General features: G+C 43.2%; 1 protein-coding gene across 5 annotated transcripts in view; it reads right to left on the bottom strand.

Moving 5' to 3' along the window:
- Positions 1-2,723: 2,723 nt before the first annotated feature.
- Positions 2,724-15,286, bottom strand: part of LOC142661551 (ETS homologous factor-like) — a 28,272-nt gene continuing 15,709 nt past the window's right edge. For 3 of the 5 annotated variants that reach the window (XM_075838973.1, XM_075838972.1, XM_075838971.1), the window contains 4 exons: positions 14,514-14,600; positions 12,213-12,305; positions 10,665-10,857; positions 2,724-4,001 (listed from right to left, as the gene is read on the bottom strand). In XM_075838973.1, coding sequence (XP_075695088.1) covers positions 3,893-4,001; positions 10,665-10,857; positions 12,213-12,305; positions 14,514-14,600 — 482 coding nt within the window. In that variant the 3' untranslated portion in view covers positions 2,724-3,892. The remainder of the gene's footprint in view (positions 4,002-10,664; positions 10,858-12,212; positions 12,306-14,513; positions 14,601-15,286) is intronic. The other 2 variants (XM_075838974.1, XM_075838975.1) reach the window with 2 other exon arrangements.

Genomic DNA, 15,286 nt, shown 5'->3' on the forward strand with positions numbered 1-15,286 from the left:
TGTTTGTGTTTTTTCATTCTGTTCACATAGAGGATAATATTACTTGTCCTTCATACATGGAGGTGCGACATTTAGACGTATCTACTCTACTATGACAGGGACCAGGCGTTTACACTTCATACAATGAGCCGGGTCCTTATAGGAGTTCCGCTAATCACAGGATAAGTAATAACATGCTGATCGGTGGGGGTCCGACTGCTGGGGCCCTCGCCGATCACCAGAACTGGGCTCCCGTTCCTCTTAATGAATGGAGCAGCAGGTCGAGCGTGCACAGAGCCGCACCATTCACTGTCTATGGGACTGCCGCAGATAACCGAGTTCAGCGCTTGGCTTTCTCAGTGCCATAGAGAATGAATGGGGGGGGGGGCAGCGGCGCGCATTGTCATCCTGCTGCTCCATTCATTCAGAGGAACGGGACCCCTCTTCTTAACTACTGCGGACAGTCATAAATGTTCCTATATACATGTGCCTGAAATGACGGCTCACTCAGACTATTAGCTTGGATCTCGTGGCAGTCACCAACTATAAAATCTGAGGACAGAAGATAAATGGTAAAGAAAACCAGATTGTACTGCAGACTGTGATGGCAGTAAAGGACGAGACTTCTTATTTATAGAAGATGGTTGATAACAGAGAAGAGTAGCCTTTACCTGCTTGTCCTTCAGAAGTCTAAGATTTCTGTCTGGGTGAATTTAATTATTATAACAGAATTTGTACAACTATAGGAATTTTTAACCAGTTCAGGACCGGGCTATTTTGCGCCTTCAGGACCAGACACCGTTTAGCCCTTTTTAGCACGTGTTAGTTAAATGGCTATAACTTTTTTATTTGTCGGGCTAAAGACGTGATTTTTGCGACGTTTTTTCCGTAGACAATACAGGTTTCATTATAGTTTTTATACACACCTTTTTTGCTATTTTAGAATTTTTATTCATAAAGTTTGAAAATAATAGTAAAAAAATAAGCTTTTTTTACATTTCAGCTATTTTTTTTTTTGGTAATAACATAGTTTTACCCTAAAATAGACCTTTTATTTGTGATCGCCATTGTCTACCGTAAATTTTTATATATTACATGTCTATATTAGGGTAATTGGGTCAGCGCTAGCGTTACAACAATGATTGGCGGGGGGGGACGGTTTTTTTGGGGTCGGTATTTTATGTGTATTTATTATTTAATTTTTTTTTGCACTTTACTTTATTATTTTTTTATTACTATGGTCTGTCCCTCTGAGGTCAAAAAAGACCTTTGGGGAACTTTATATATTTTTTTTCTTTCTTTTACACCATGTTTTTCCACTGTAACTGGAGCTGCACAGCAGGGAAATCAGCCCTCTCATAGTGACGATTGTCACTAATAGGGCTGTGCTGGGTCTAGTAAGACCCAGCAGCAGTCTGTCAGTAACAGCACCCAGCGATCATGTGACCAGTCACATGAACACCGGGAGGAATAGAGACAGCGCCGCTGCTGCTGTCTCTATTCCTATACACAGCGTTCATTGAGCGTTGTGTAAGAAGACATCGGAGAAGACAGAAACAGTGAAAGCTGCTCCTATCTTCTCCTCAGGGTCCCCGGCAGTCACTGACAGTCGGAGACCCGACATTCAGCTCTCCCGATCGCGCGGGCAGCTAGTTAAAACCCGAGCCGTAGAAAGTCTATGGCTCGGGTTTTAAGGACCCGTCCCTGATTGCTGGCCGTAAAAATACAGCCAGCGGTCAGGAACCAGTTAATTTGGTAAAATACAGGGGTGCATGTGAGGATACCTAGCAATCATTTGACTTTGTGCCTAAGTTACCACATTTTAGTACATGTGATCACAGGAAGCTCTTTGCTATACAATACACTGCCTCTCCATGACACACAGACTTGGCTAAGGCCCCATGCACACGACAGTAGATTTTGTCCATAATTGTGGACCGCGATTACGGACACCTGCCCATATATTTGCGGGGAGGCGTCCAGGCAGTAGAAAGACTCCACAAAAGATAGAACATGTCCTGACTTTTGCTTTTTACGGACCGCGCTCCCATACTTTATATGGGAGCACGGGCTGAAAATGTGGGTGACTGTCCGCGGCCGCCAGCAGCCGGCCATTATCGTGCCTTTATGGGAACCGTTCCATAAAGGAAGACAGTATAGGAACAGGGAAAGTTTTATGTGTTACAAGGAGGAGTTGTATAGAGACCAGGAATAGTGTTTAACATACAAAGCTAATTTACATAATCTTACAATTTGGTCACCAGGATTATTTAGCCCTCCGGTGAACAGAAAAAATTATTCACTAGGAACCAATGTTGGCAGTAAAGCTTCATTGTAGCCCATATAACATCCATAACATCTGATCCTCTTGAATTTGGTGACCTAAGTTCGGTTTAGTTTAAGGGTATGTGCACACACACTAATTACGTCCGTAATTGACGGACGTATTTCGGCTGCAAGTCCCGGACCGAACTCAGTGCAGGGAGCCGGGCTCCTAGCATCATACTTATGTACGATGCTAGGAGTCCCTGCCTCTCCGTGGAACTACTGTCCCGTACTGAAAACATGATTACAGTACGGGACAGTAGTTCCACGGAGAGGCAGGGACTCCCAGCGTCGTACATAACTATGATGCTAGGAGCCCGGCTCCCTGCATTGAGTTCGGTCCGGGACTTGCGGCCGAAATACGTCCGTCAATTACGGACGTAATTAGTGTGTGTGCACATACCCTAACCTGCTGGAGATTTGGGTGCTATAGCCGTCTGAATGCGCCCTAAGCCAAAGGCAAGAAGTACCAATTCCAAGTGGATTTTTATGTACGTTGGTCAAAAATGTACCCATAAACTGCGTACTTGGTAATAGTAGCCCATGTCGGATTGTACAACATTGTATGGCCCCCTAGAAAATAAATGTCTATCTGCAAAGATCTGAGATCCAGACCTTTTTATACCAATATCAAAAAGTGTCTTTCAACATCTTCACATGCTGGAGAATGTTTGGGATGGATTAATTGTTCAAGACGTGTTTATAAGTGCATTTAATCATCTGTCCACTGGGGGCAATATATAAAATATCTGTTCATCATTGAGTAACAAAACAATATTAAAAAAAGTTTCCAATATGGATGTGTATCATAATATGAAAAAGTGCACCTTGCACGGTTAACCTTAAGATAGCCATACACGGAACAGCAGTGAGGGCGGGGAAGATGTCTGACCGACCATCATTTTTGCCCAAAAAAAAAAATCTTCACATTCTTCGATCGGCAGTCCCAACATTCCCTCTACTATAAGAGATGGGTAGGAAATTTTTCTTCGCAAACATATTTCCAATTGGTCTTCATGCAATATCATTCCCTTCTGGTTGTCAGAATAACGTATCACCCCATACATGACCCAATTCTAATGATCCCAACTACCTCAGTGGGCCAAAAATGTTAACCTAGTTTAGAAGAGCTGAGCTTGCCTATTATACACTTTGTGGACCTACATATCTTAGCTATTATCTGCCCCTGGTTCAACCACTACTCGTGCTACTGAGGATACATATAACATCGGCCGGAACAGGGTTTTCGGAGATGTTAGTACAGGCCATGTTGATCTCCTGTCTTGCCATGTAGGTCTGTTGACTTGTTCCCAGTTACTAAAATATTCTAGAAAACCAGATTAGATGACGTCGCTGCTCAAAAATGTTCATCAGATGCTGGAAAAGTTGTGCTATCCTACAGAAGGTCTTTGGAACTTCCATGTATTTCAGTTGTTCATAGAATGTTTTTCCATATACCTACATAGGATCTCAACGACGTGGCCAATTATGTGAGGAGGACCTGGTTGTATGGGTTAGTATGTTCCTGAGATGTCTTCATCCTGCATATGATAGTTTTCCATATGTCCATGCAAATCCTGAGGTGGAACTAAGTCAGTTGTTGAGGTAAATCCTCTCTCCATCCATGAGCTTTCTTCCCGAATTTGTAAGTCAACCTTCCATCCACACGTTCCAGAATCCCTGACTTATAGTAGTGTCTGGAAAAGAGTAGACAAATGATTTGTAACAAATTGTCTCGCATATATTTGTCTCTATAATTGTCTATCAAACATTTCGTCCTAAAATCGAAAAAGTTGATATCCTGCAAATCTTCCAAGTTAGGGCGGGTTTACACAGCCATATTTGTGGTCTGTATATCTGTGTGCTGCCTATTCACCCATAAGGTGGACTAGGACCCCCTTGTTCTCGGTGAGATTCCCAGTTTTAAGACTCGCAACAATCGTATTTTTAGGACATGTCATGGAAGTAGATAAGTAAAAAAGCTCTCTAAAATTGTGATATCCAAAGAAAGACAAGTCCATCAGTTTCCTCTGGTAGAACATGGGCATATGTCTTCTCTCAACCATACTAGATGTAAGAGGAGCTCCATGCCATGCGTTCACATTTGCGTTGGAAGCTCTGTTAGGGGCCTCCGTCTCAGATCCGGCCAAGAATACAGGAAACCGTAGCGCAGCCTGCTGTTCTATTATTTTCGGTAATACCACGAACACCCCGACGGAACCCCATTAAAGTCAATGGGTTCCATCGGTGGTGACCGTGGTGCAGCGGAACCAGCGCTTCCGGTTTTTCCCCTGCTCTGCTCCTCAGAGCAGAACAGCCGAAAGACCGACGCAGGTGTGAACTTCGCTTTAATCGGGCAGATGAGACCCCTTGAATGAGGTCAAACTGTATTTACCATACGGGCACACTTGATTTTTAATAATTAGGTTGACTTACATCCATTACATTTGCTTTAGATATGACTTACCGATATTTAGCCCTGCCTAAGGCCTTATTTAGACGAACGTGTCGTTTTGCGTTTTTCCTGAAGTGAGGGTATGTTCACACGCACTGTTTTCAGACGTAATTCTGGCGTTTTACGCCTCCAATTACGCCTGAAAAAACGTCTCCATTACGCCTACAGACATCTGCCCATTGCTTTCAATGGGTTTTACGATGTTCTGTTCCCACGAGGTGTAATTTTACGCGTCGCTGTCAAAAGACGGCACGTAAAAAGACGCCCGCGAAAAAAGAGCATGTCACTTCTTGGGAAGTTTTTGGAGCCGTTTTTTATTGACTCCATTGAAAAACAGCTCCAATAACATCCGTAAAATGCGCCGCGAAAAACGCGAGTACATGCAAAAACGTCTGAAATTCAGGAGCTGTTTTCGCCTGAAAACCGCTCTGTAATTTCAGACGTATTTTGTCACTGCGTGTGAACATACCCTTACAGTTCCGTGTGCCATCAGTGTTTGACCGTGTGCCATCAGTTTTTAGTGTTGGTTCACTTTTTTTAAATACATTTTTTCCTTTGTATTTCTTTAGCAACTGGTGCGTGAATCACAGACAGGACACGGAAGACGTCCATGTGCTGCCTGTGATTTTCATGCACCCATTGACTTCATTGGATCCGCAAAAATGGACTAGAATAGGACATGCAGTGAGCTTCACGCAGCAAAAACACACTGCGTGAAGAATCACGCATGTCTGAATAGCCCCATTGAATTGCATAGGTCCGTGTACTGTCCGTTGTTTTAACGGACAGCATTCAGTCCGATACAACGTTCGTCTGAATAAGGCCTAAGTGGTAGGCAGATGTGAACAGTCCCAGTAAGGCTCCATGCACACGAACATGCTTTTGCGGCCGCAATTCCCCCGAAAATCCACAGGAGAATTGCGGCCCCATTCATTTTAATGGGCCCGTGCACATGACTGTGGTTTCCACGGTCCGTGCATGGCCCCAGGCTCATAGAAAATAATGGCCGCGGCCGACCGACCTGAAAATCACGGCCGTGCACATGGTTACGGTCGTGTGCATGAGCCCTTAGGGTATGTTCACACACACTAATTACGGACGTAATTCGGGCGTTTTTGCCCCGAATTACGTCCGAAAAATGCGCCTCAATAGCGTTGACAAACATCTGCCCATTGAAAGCAATGGGCTGACGTTTGTCTGTTCACACGAGGTGTATATTTACGCGCCGCTGTCAAATGACAGCGCGTAAATAGACGCCCGCGTCAAAGAAGTGACCTATCACTTCTTGGGACGTAATTGGAGCCGTTATTCATTGAATCCAATGAAAAGCAGCGCCAATTAAGTCCGTAATGGACGCGGCGTTCAAGCGCCTGCACATGCCGTAACGGCTGAAATTACGGGGATGTTTTCAGGAGGAAATGTTTTTAACATTTTATTTTTTTTCCGGTGACAACCAATTAGGTTTTGATGCAGGGTTTTAACTTGTTAGGGTATGTTCACACGGCCGAAAAATCGGAAGCAGAACGCCTCCAAACATTTGCCCATTGATTGCAATGGGAAAAACGGCGTTCTTTTCCGACGGGCCGTTTTTTTACGCAGCCGTTTTTCAAAACGGCCGCATAACAAAACGGCCGCGAAAAAGAAGTGCAGGTCACTTGGCACGTTTTTGGAGCCGTTTTTCATGGACTCTATTGAAAATAGCTCCAAAAACGGCCGTAAAAAACGCCATGAAAATCGTGAGTGGCTTAAAAAACTTCTGAAAATCAGAAGCTGTTTTCTCTTGAAAACAGCTCTGTTTTTTTAGACGGTTTTGAGTTTGCGTGTGAACATACCCTTACAGTGCAGAGGGTAATGATAACAAACACACGCATCGCCGGGCTCATGGGTTGACCATAAATCTGTTTACACGTCCTATGGTTTCAGGGCGTGGAGCTGTTATTTTTGGCTAATGAACTTATGACCAATCTTGGCAGATGTGAAGCAGGTTTTGAAACACATGAGAATGCTATTGTTACATTGCTCTTTGGACTGGAAGTAATTGAGTTCCTGCATATTTAACAGGGTTTTGTGTTAACCCAGAAGCTGATAGAGTTTATTATTAAAAGATGTCGGCTTTGGTGGTACGTTGGTGCCCCTGTAAGGCCGTTTGCTGGATGTAGAACAGGGTCAGTATCCCTTCAACAGCACTGATCGCTGCAGCGATGCCAAAGAAACAGAAAACAAATGGGCACTGAAGAATCTTCTCTTGCCTTTAGCCTTATAGATATATAACTAAAGTAAATATATTATAGGGGTTGCTCCTATCGGATACTCCCTTTTTGTTAGAAGGGTACCTGGATGATAAGATGATCACTGGGTGTCCCAGTGATCAGAAATAATCTGTTAGGCCCAGTTCACACTGAGTTTTTTTACGATGATTTTGACGCAGAAACCGAAACTGAATTTCAATGGGAGGCGGTTTTTAGTCGCTCGCGGTAAAAGAAAGCGGCGTACTCTTTCTTGCCGCGGTTCCGCCTCTGACCTCCCATTCACATCAATGGGAGGTAGAGAAAGTATTTTTCGCTGGGTTCTTTGGTCGTGGCGCTCAATCGTCGCGGGCGAAAATCGTGGCAAGAATTTGCAGGCAGGTCAAAATCTGCCTAAAAATTCCTGAAGGAAATTTGAGGCAGATTTTTCTGCCTGCGAAAAAAATTTGTGTCAACAGGACCTTAGGGAACCCAGCAACAGGTGTGTAATTTCCCTGCAGCGCCACCACAGGGGAGATTAAGTATTACACAGTTGTCGTTTAAATCATTGGGCCGTCTGTTTGATGCATGGAAGTTCTGGGTCTCCAGAGAGAAGCACTTTGTAGACACTCTTTAATCTGAGGGTCCTGAACAGGGGCCCCGCTATCAACTCAGAATTCCATAGAATGTTATTTGAAAATTGATTTTCTACAATTGGGTATCCCAGGATGAATGAACAAGGCTATAAATGATAGGAGTTTCCATCACAGGTTCGGTAAAAAACGCCAGACGAAATAGTGCAGCATGCTGTGCTATTTTGTCTGGCAAAACAATAGACACCAAGAGGAAAACCCAAAGGAAACCATTAACGTTAATGGTTTCCGCCGGGCGCCGTTGGTGTCCGTTATGCAACTGATCTGTCACTTTCGTTTTTCTCGTTCTGCTCCTATGACGGAGCAGAACAATGGAAAAAAACTGACGCATATGTGAATCTAGACTTACTAATGTTGAAAGTTCGATCCCTAAGCTGTGCCCTGTATAGAGAGGTTCATAATCATTTACACACTTTCATGCTGCAAGTCTATGGCGGCACTTTGTACCTAGATTTTAGTGTGGTCCATAGACATTCTACATATATTATAAATGTATATACTCCATACAGCACAGACCTCAGAAGCACTAAGGAGCCAATTGATTTCTATGCAGTGTGTCATGCTTCATTTCTCCAGAGGTGGTGCTGCAGAGAAATTGAGCACTGGCTGCCAAATTCAACCATAAATTATAGTTGATCGCCATCCAAGGAGGACTACTCCTTTAAGTATATTGCATAAGTTTATTGAAAATTTTAATGTGATTTTCCAAGTTTTATGTTACAGTTTTCTCATTGTTTTTTGGGGGAAAAAAGCAGTAAACTGATTGGTAATTATGGGCATTTACCCCACTTTTTTCATTAAGAAAAAAAGAAAGAAAAAATTCAGACTAAATGTCCTTTAAAGGGGTTGTCTGCCTTAGACAACCCCTTGTTATATTCCCTATTAGGCCACGGGAAGCTTCTGATCCTACCGAGGACCACCTTTACTAACCTTGGCTTTGGAGGTTTGCGTGGCACTCATTGGTGCCCCAGCAAGGAAACTGGTGGATGTGGGGATTTCCAGCAGCAAACCCACTGCTCAGAAGGACCCACAATCTAAAGTGAAGTTGACCAAAAGGGACAATCCCTTTAATAAGAGGACATTATTATATATTTGGAACTGCAGTTGGTAAAGCATTGAGGCCTTGCACATGACTTCTCATATTACAAAGATTTTCGTTGGAAGTCTGATTACAACACACTTGTCATGAGGTCTAATAATAGATCCTACCTATGACTATACACCTGTTCTGTAGAGGTCATGGTTTCAATCTTGCAGAAAAACATACGGTGTCTCATTGTTTACACCCATCCATTAATGGAAATTCACTCAAATAGTCACCCACCCCAGCCTGTATCCTAATACTGCGCTACAATATAAGTTGCCGTTCCACTTTCAGTAGAAAGTTTCCCAGTATTATCAGCGTGGTATCACTTTGCATCACCGGATCAAGTATCATATCTCTTGTGAGAGGGTTATAGAATAGAATATGGTTGTTGTTTTTCCCCTAGAGATGATTAACTCATCCCCATGCAATCTTACAATACTTGAAAAGCAACAAAAAAATCTTCCACTATTAGAAACCAGAAAACTGGGTCAAGTCCGTGCTCATCCACACTACTGAAATCCTATACTAATATGCTGGATCATGCCCACACCCCGGAGGTTATACCTAAATCAGATTCATATCTTATTATTGGGGATAGGAAAAAATAAACAAATTGTGCTTAAATTATTTATTATAGAAACAGCGCCACCTTTGTCCATGGGCTGTGTCTGTAATTGCAGCTCAGACCGGCTGAGTGGCATGAGTCCATGGAGAATAGTGGCTCTGTTTCTGGGGGAGAAAAGAAGACCTTTTGTTTTCTTGGACAACCACTTTAAAACATTCTAGTTTGGGTCCAAGAACTGGGGTCATGTGGTAAACGGGAGATTGTCCCACTGTACACGGGATGGAAAAGCTGCAGATTTTCCGTGCGGATTTGCGTACGGAAAATCCGCAGCGGATTACAGTACCAGCCATGTGAATGAGATTTAAACAAATGTGGGCACCCTTAAAGGGGTATTCCCATGATGTGATCTGGTATGCTAATCTCACTAGTGGGGTCCAGGAGCTAGAACTCCCGCTAAAATCCTGAAGATGAACATCTCAGTGCTCATTTTCGCTTTGTAGGTTTATGTAGCTCACATTGTTTTCAACAGAGAGGTGGCATGCTGAACATGATCACCGGAGCCTCCTCATTCAGAAAATTGCTAGGTGTCCCAGCTTCGAGACCCCAACCAACTTCTCTTTTGACAAGTTGTGGGTATACTCCTCAAGACACAACATGATCATACAGTTGGCGTAACATGTAGATAATCTGCGTTCAATAATGGGCAGAAATCCCACTAGTCTGGCATGTGCCCATACTAGTCCTAAACTCAAAACGTGAGTACAAGTTTTGTAAGTGTGAAAAAATACAAGACCCATTTTGATTTGCTGAAGACGACCGGTGGAGAGAGGTTGCACACACGGTAGGCCCCACAATTGTTACCCTATCGGTATGAAAATTGACCCCATGACTCCGACTAGTCTGCCACTCTACAACCCAACTCTGCACTGACGCATTCCGCGCATATGATATTGGATACTGCGTCTTATTTGCTTATTCATTTATTTTACCATATGACACTCTCTTAGGCCCCATGCACGCGACCATATTTTTGATCCGTAATGACAGACTTATTCATTTCTATGAACTACTTTCCGGCACAGACTCCCCATGGAAGTCTATGGGCGCTTCCGTAATCACGGAAGGCTACGGATGCATATCTGTAGACGTCTGTAATTACGGAAGCGTTGCTATGCAACGCCAGGAGATTACCCAAGATTCCTCCCTGTTTTTTTGTGGATCCGTAAATACGGATGCATTACAGAGGCACTACGGACCATATTTACGGATAGGTGAAAAAATACGGTAGTGTGCATGGGGCCCAACTGGTTTCTGTGAGATATATGAAGCGGTCTCTCAAAAACCTAGTGCAGATAAAGACTCTTCACTCTCTTACCGCAGAGCCCGGCTTAGCTTCTCATAATTCATACATTTGTTTTTCTTCTGCTCCCCCCATAACTGTGCAAACATGTCCGACTTAACAACACGAAATGTTCCTTCTTTGCGGTTCTCCCAGCGGATGACTTCTTGGTTCTTTTGTGGACTCAGTAGTAGATCACGTACAAACTCCCATAGGTGCACGCTTTGGTCTGAAAGAGAAGGATGCAATCTTGAATGCCAATTAATTACATAAACTATACAGCATGCAGGGCCTAGGAAGGACGAGGGGTGGGCTGGAGTTTTTGGAATATCAAAAAGTGATAGCATGGATCTATTATAATGTATCTTTTTTTAACAAAAAAAAAAAGCAGATTATCAGTTGTGGATATATGTCAGAATCTATGTACAGTCATCAGTGACCACAACATAGCTAGTCTTGATCCCATCTACTGCCTCATCAGAGGATCAGACTGCTGCTTTGTCTGTCCCCCATACTTCACATTGCAGCTCGGCCTTTTCTGATAGGCTTCTGTGTACAAGCACAAGCTCTCAAGGAAGTCAGTTCACGGAGGGCTGATTTCCATGACAGCAAGGACAGAAAGATTATAAAGTACGATCAAAACCACGATGATAAAAAAAAAGCTTATCTGTAACTGCCCCACATAGAACGAGGCACATGAGCCAAATCCTGAAGTCAAATATTGGTATTAGTAAATAACATAGATCACATGCCCGTGAATTATATCATTTTGATCATCCTTATATATATTCAATTAGGACAATTATCTAGATATTTAGCTCTTAGGGCCAATGGGCAGATTTGTTAATTTTTTTTATATACTTCATACAGATCAAAGATTTCTTGTTTTCCTACTTAAAGGGTTATTTCCATATCCATGGGATATGCCATAAATATCTGATAGATGCGGGTTCCAGTTTTGGGACCCACACTTATCACCAGAAAGGGGTCTCCTATCTCCAGAGCGGGCTCAGCTGTTTCTGTAAGTCCCATAGGAATGAAACTGGGTCAAACAAAGTCAGGCTAGACACAGCGGAGCAGCCCTGGACCCGGGAGTGGTATGTTACGCTAACTTCCTTTTTAGAAGAGAATAATCCAACTTTTTGATTGTAGAAATCACTGCCTACAGACAGTAGCTCTGCTAACGACATCTCGTGATGATGCCTGTCCAGGGATTCACAGACATAGAATATCTATTGGAAGATATAGTTATATAGATCATTCTAAATTGTGAGCAGGAAGATTGAGAGCCACAGATCTAAGGTACAAGAAATAGCACAGGAGAGGCTACAGACTGTGCCAAGTGCAGCAGCATGCATGTCACAGGCAGTATGCAAACTTCGACCCACTGCATGGAGAGAGAGAGTTGACTGGTTGCCAAATGATTTACGTCATCATCAGGAAAAGCAGAAATGTCAAATTAACCCATTAAGACTCATCCCCAGAGGCTGTACTGATGACATGGATCATTATCATAACATGCATTCTTGGTAATGTAGGTTTCTAAAAATACAATAGAGTGTATTAGTAAATGGGAGAGCAGACCTCTCTTACTTGTTCTGTTTCCTTTGCTTCCTTTGCGATTGTGTTCTCTTGGAGTAACTGGTGGTGGTTTTATCACTTGGATATGGGTTTCTTCTTTACAAAAGAGAAGAAGAAAATAATTAACAACATTGTCTATCTAACCTGCACCCTAGCAAAGGATACCGACTATATAAGTCTTCACACAAAAGAGTCTGGGATTGATGGTGGGGGTATAAAAGTATTTTTTTCAAATTTTTTAAAGTAATATGTGAATTTAGATACAAACAGATTTTAAAGGGCTAGTGCAGGGGTCAGAAACCTTCGATACTCTCAAGCTGTTGTGAACCTACAACTACCAGCATGCCAAAGGTTGCTGACCCCCGGGGCTAGAGAATTGAAAAAGAACACTTGAAATGTCATATATTAGTACTGACGTTTACCATGTAGCGCTCCACTTTTAGTGAACATTGGCTATAATCAGCTAAGGCTTTGTTCACATCATGTTTTGGCCTGCACGTTGGGAAAGGTCACTATGTACATGCTAAACGTGTCCATAGGGCTCCATTGGCCCGACAGATTCCAAAAGAGTGTCCTTTTGGTGTCCGTCTGGCTGGTATACGTCAGTATATCTTTTTTTGAAGGATGGAATAATGTAGTATACTACGCGCTATTCCACCCTGAGGGATCCCGCAGGAAAAACATATCTTTTTTTTTTTTTACATGAGAGCCTGTGTGTGGCAGCTGCCACTGTATGGCTTCCGTCACAGGTATACATTAAACGTGTATACCGTGGGGAGCTTTTCCAGTGTTGGAATCCCCGGGAAGTGCATCAGGTAGCGCTCAGCCCAGGGGAAGCCCCTGACGTCGCTGTCCAGTGATGTCAGAGGCTTTTTACTACAAAGTCCCCGGCCAGAGCATCTGTATCGCTCTAGCCGAGAACTTCAGGACTGGAAAAGCCTCTGGCGTTACCGTCTATATATGGACAGCGACGCCAAGGGCTCCCCATTCCTGGAGTCCCCAGCCAGAGCGCTTCCGATGCTCTGTCCAGGGACTACGTAGTTTAAAGCCCCTGACATAATTGTGCATATAGGGACAGTGACGTCAAGGGCTTTCCCAAGTTAGGAGTCCCCGGCCAGAGCGCTTGCGATGCTCAACCTGGGGACTCCATAGTTGGACAGTGACGACAGGGGCTTTCCCAGGCTTTGCGGTTAAAGTAGAGCTGTGCCTGGGGAGTTCAGGCCACATATCCCACTGTATGCTTATACAGTGGGATACCTCAGTGCCTACTGTCGAAGGTATATGTCTGGAGTGCGCCCGACGTATACCGCCGATGGAAGGAAAAAGACAAGATGTGAACAGGGCCGTGTCATTATTCATGTTTCTAATAGATCTTCATTACCTCATTTTGTTGCTTTCACTTATTGCTTAGATATCTGTACTCTGTGCAGGGTAAAACAAAATCTCCAGTTGTTGCTTGACAACCATCAACAAGTAGGTAATGTGATGCTGATGAATATTAATCTTATTATGTGTCTTTATTTAGTACCTTGAGTGCACAACGGTGTACTGTTGTGGGTAGGCTTTGTGTGTGGTTGGCTCCTTAACCCCTTGATACCCCCTGCCACCCAGGTGTGTGAAAGGGGTATTCTGGTCACAAGAAGTTATCACCTACCCACTGGATAAGTGATAACTGTTAGATCGGTGGGGGTCCGACTCCTTTAACACAGGCCAGAGAAAAGTAGAAAACTGTACTTTTCTGTCCCGTCAAAAAACAGTATCCAAGCGTATAATTAATTAATTAATTTATTTATTTATTTCTTTTACAAAAGAAACCAATGGCAACAGGGTATTTTTTTTGCAGTAAGCAGTAAAAAACTTATTTGTGGTGTTATCCTAGCCTAAGTGTTAAATTTCCCTACAGCGCCTCCACAGGGGACATTAAGTATTACACAGTGCTGATTTAAACCGATGGACTGCCGGAGTAATGCAGGACTTGCAAGGTCCCTAAATCTAGAGTCGCTCTTTGTAACCGCTCTCCATTCTGGCCAACAGCTGAGGATCCTGAGCAGAGGACCCCTTTATATTAATTTAGAATTCCCTAATAGGGTATATAAAACTATTTTTTCTAAACTAGACAACCCCTTTAAATCCACATATTTCGTCGCCGTCCCTAATTCTGTCCTAAGCGGCCGCCTACTACTCGTCTCAGCCCTGCTACTACATATGAACATAGCAGAGACAGTAAATCAAGTCGGAGTGGTTAAAGGATTAGTCATTTCTAAACATACATTCATATTATGGCAATGACTTTGTTCCACTTACCGCAAACTGAAGTCTGAGGGTTTATCTTCTCCTGAAAAACCTGTTGGTCCAAATTTTTTCGGTGTGTTGTCACTGTGGCCAGCAGGTCTGTGAGATGGTGACACATCAACCATAGACAAAGGGAGGCAAGAAGTTATAAGCTGTTAGATAGAAGGCGGCTGTGGTCGATACTGCACTGGCAGCCATTCATGGATTTTGTGGGTGTTTGGCAGAGGTTAACCCCCTCTTATCTGGAAAGATTTTATACATTTCTGTTTTATTAATTTTGAGAAGATCAGATGTAACTGATTATCTTTTTTTCATGCTACTTGACTGTGGGAAATAGCAGAATTTTGAGGAATCTTAGGGTAAATGTAAGTGAATATACAGCATTGGAGACCCTGGTTACTCCACTTATAAGTAGTGCAGGATACTAGCTGTAAATTCAAAGAAACTTGTGTCGTAACCACATATGAATGTAGGACTAAATACCAGGTAAACGTAGCTGCAAATGAATTTGTGTTTTCCAGACTTTTAATATGATAAAGTACCTAGGGACACACATAGCGGGCGCCAGACGGCCAAGGTTTGTCCGCCATTCTGTCAAGATTTAGTCATACTAATTATAGCTAATATCCGACATTAAGAATAATTTAAAAACCATGCCAATTTGTGGTTAAACCTCATGACGGTTCAGTGGTCGGCGGTCGCATACACGTGTCTCTACCCCTAGGACAGGCCATCCACGCATGATAGATTAGGGGTCTGATGCCCGGGCCCCAGTTATTAGTAGA

This window comes from Rhinoderma darwinii, chromosome 10 (assembly GCF_050947455.1).
Source record: "Rhinoderma darwinii isolate aRhiDar2 chromosome 10, aRhiDar2.hap1, whole genome shotgun sequence".
Taxonomy (NCBI): Eukaryota; Metazoa; Chordata; class Amphibia; order Anura; family Rhinodermatidae; genus Rhinoderma; species Rhinoderma darwinii.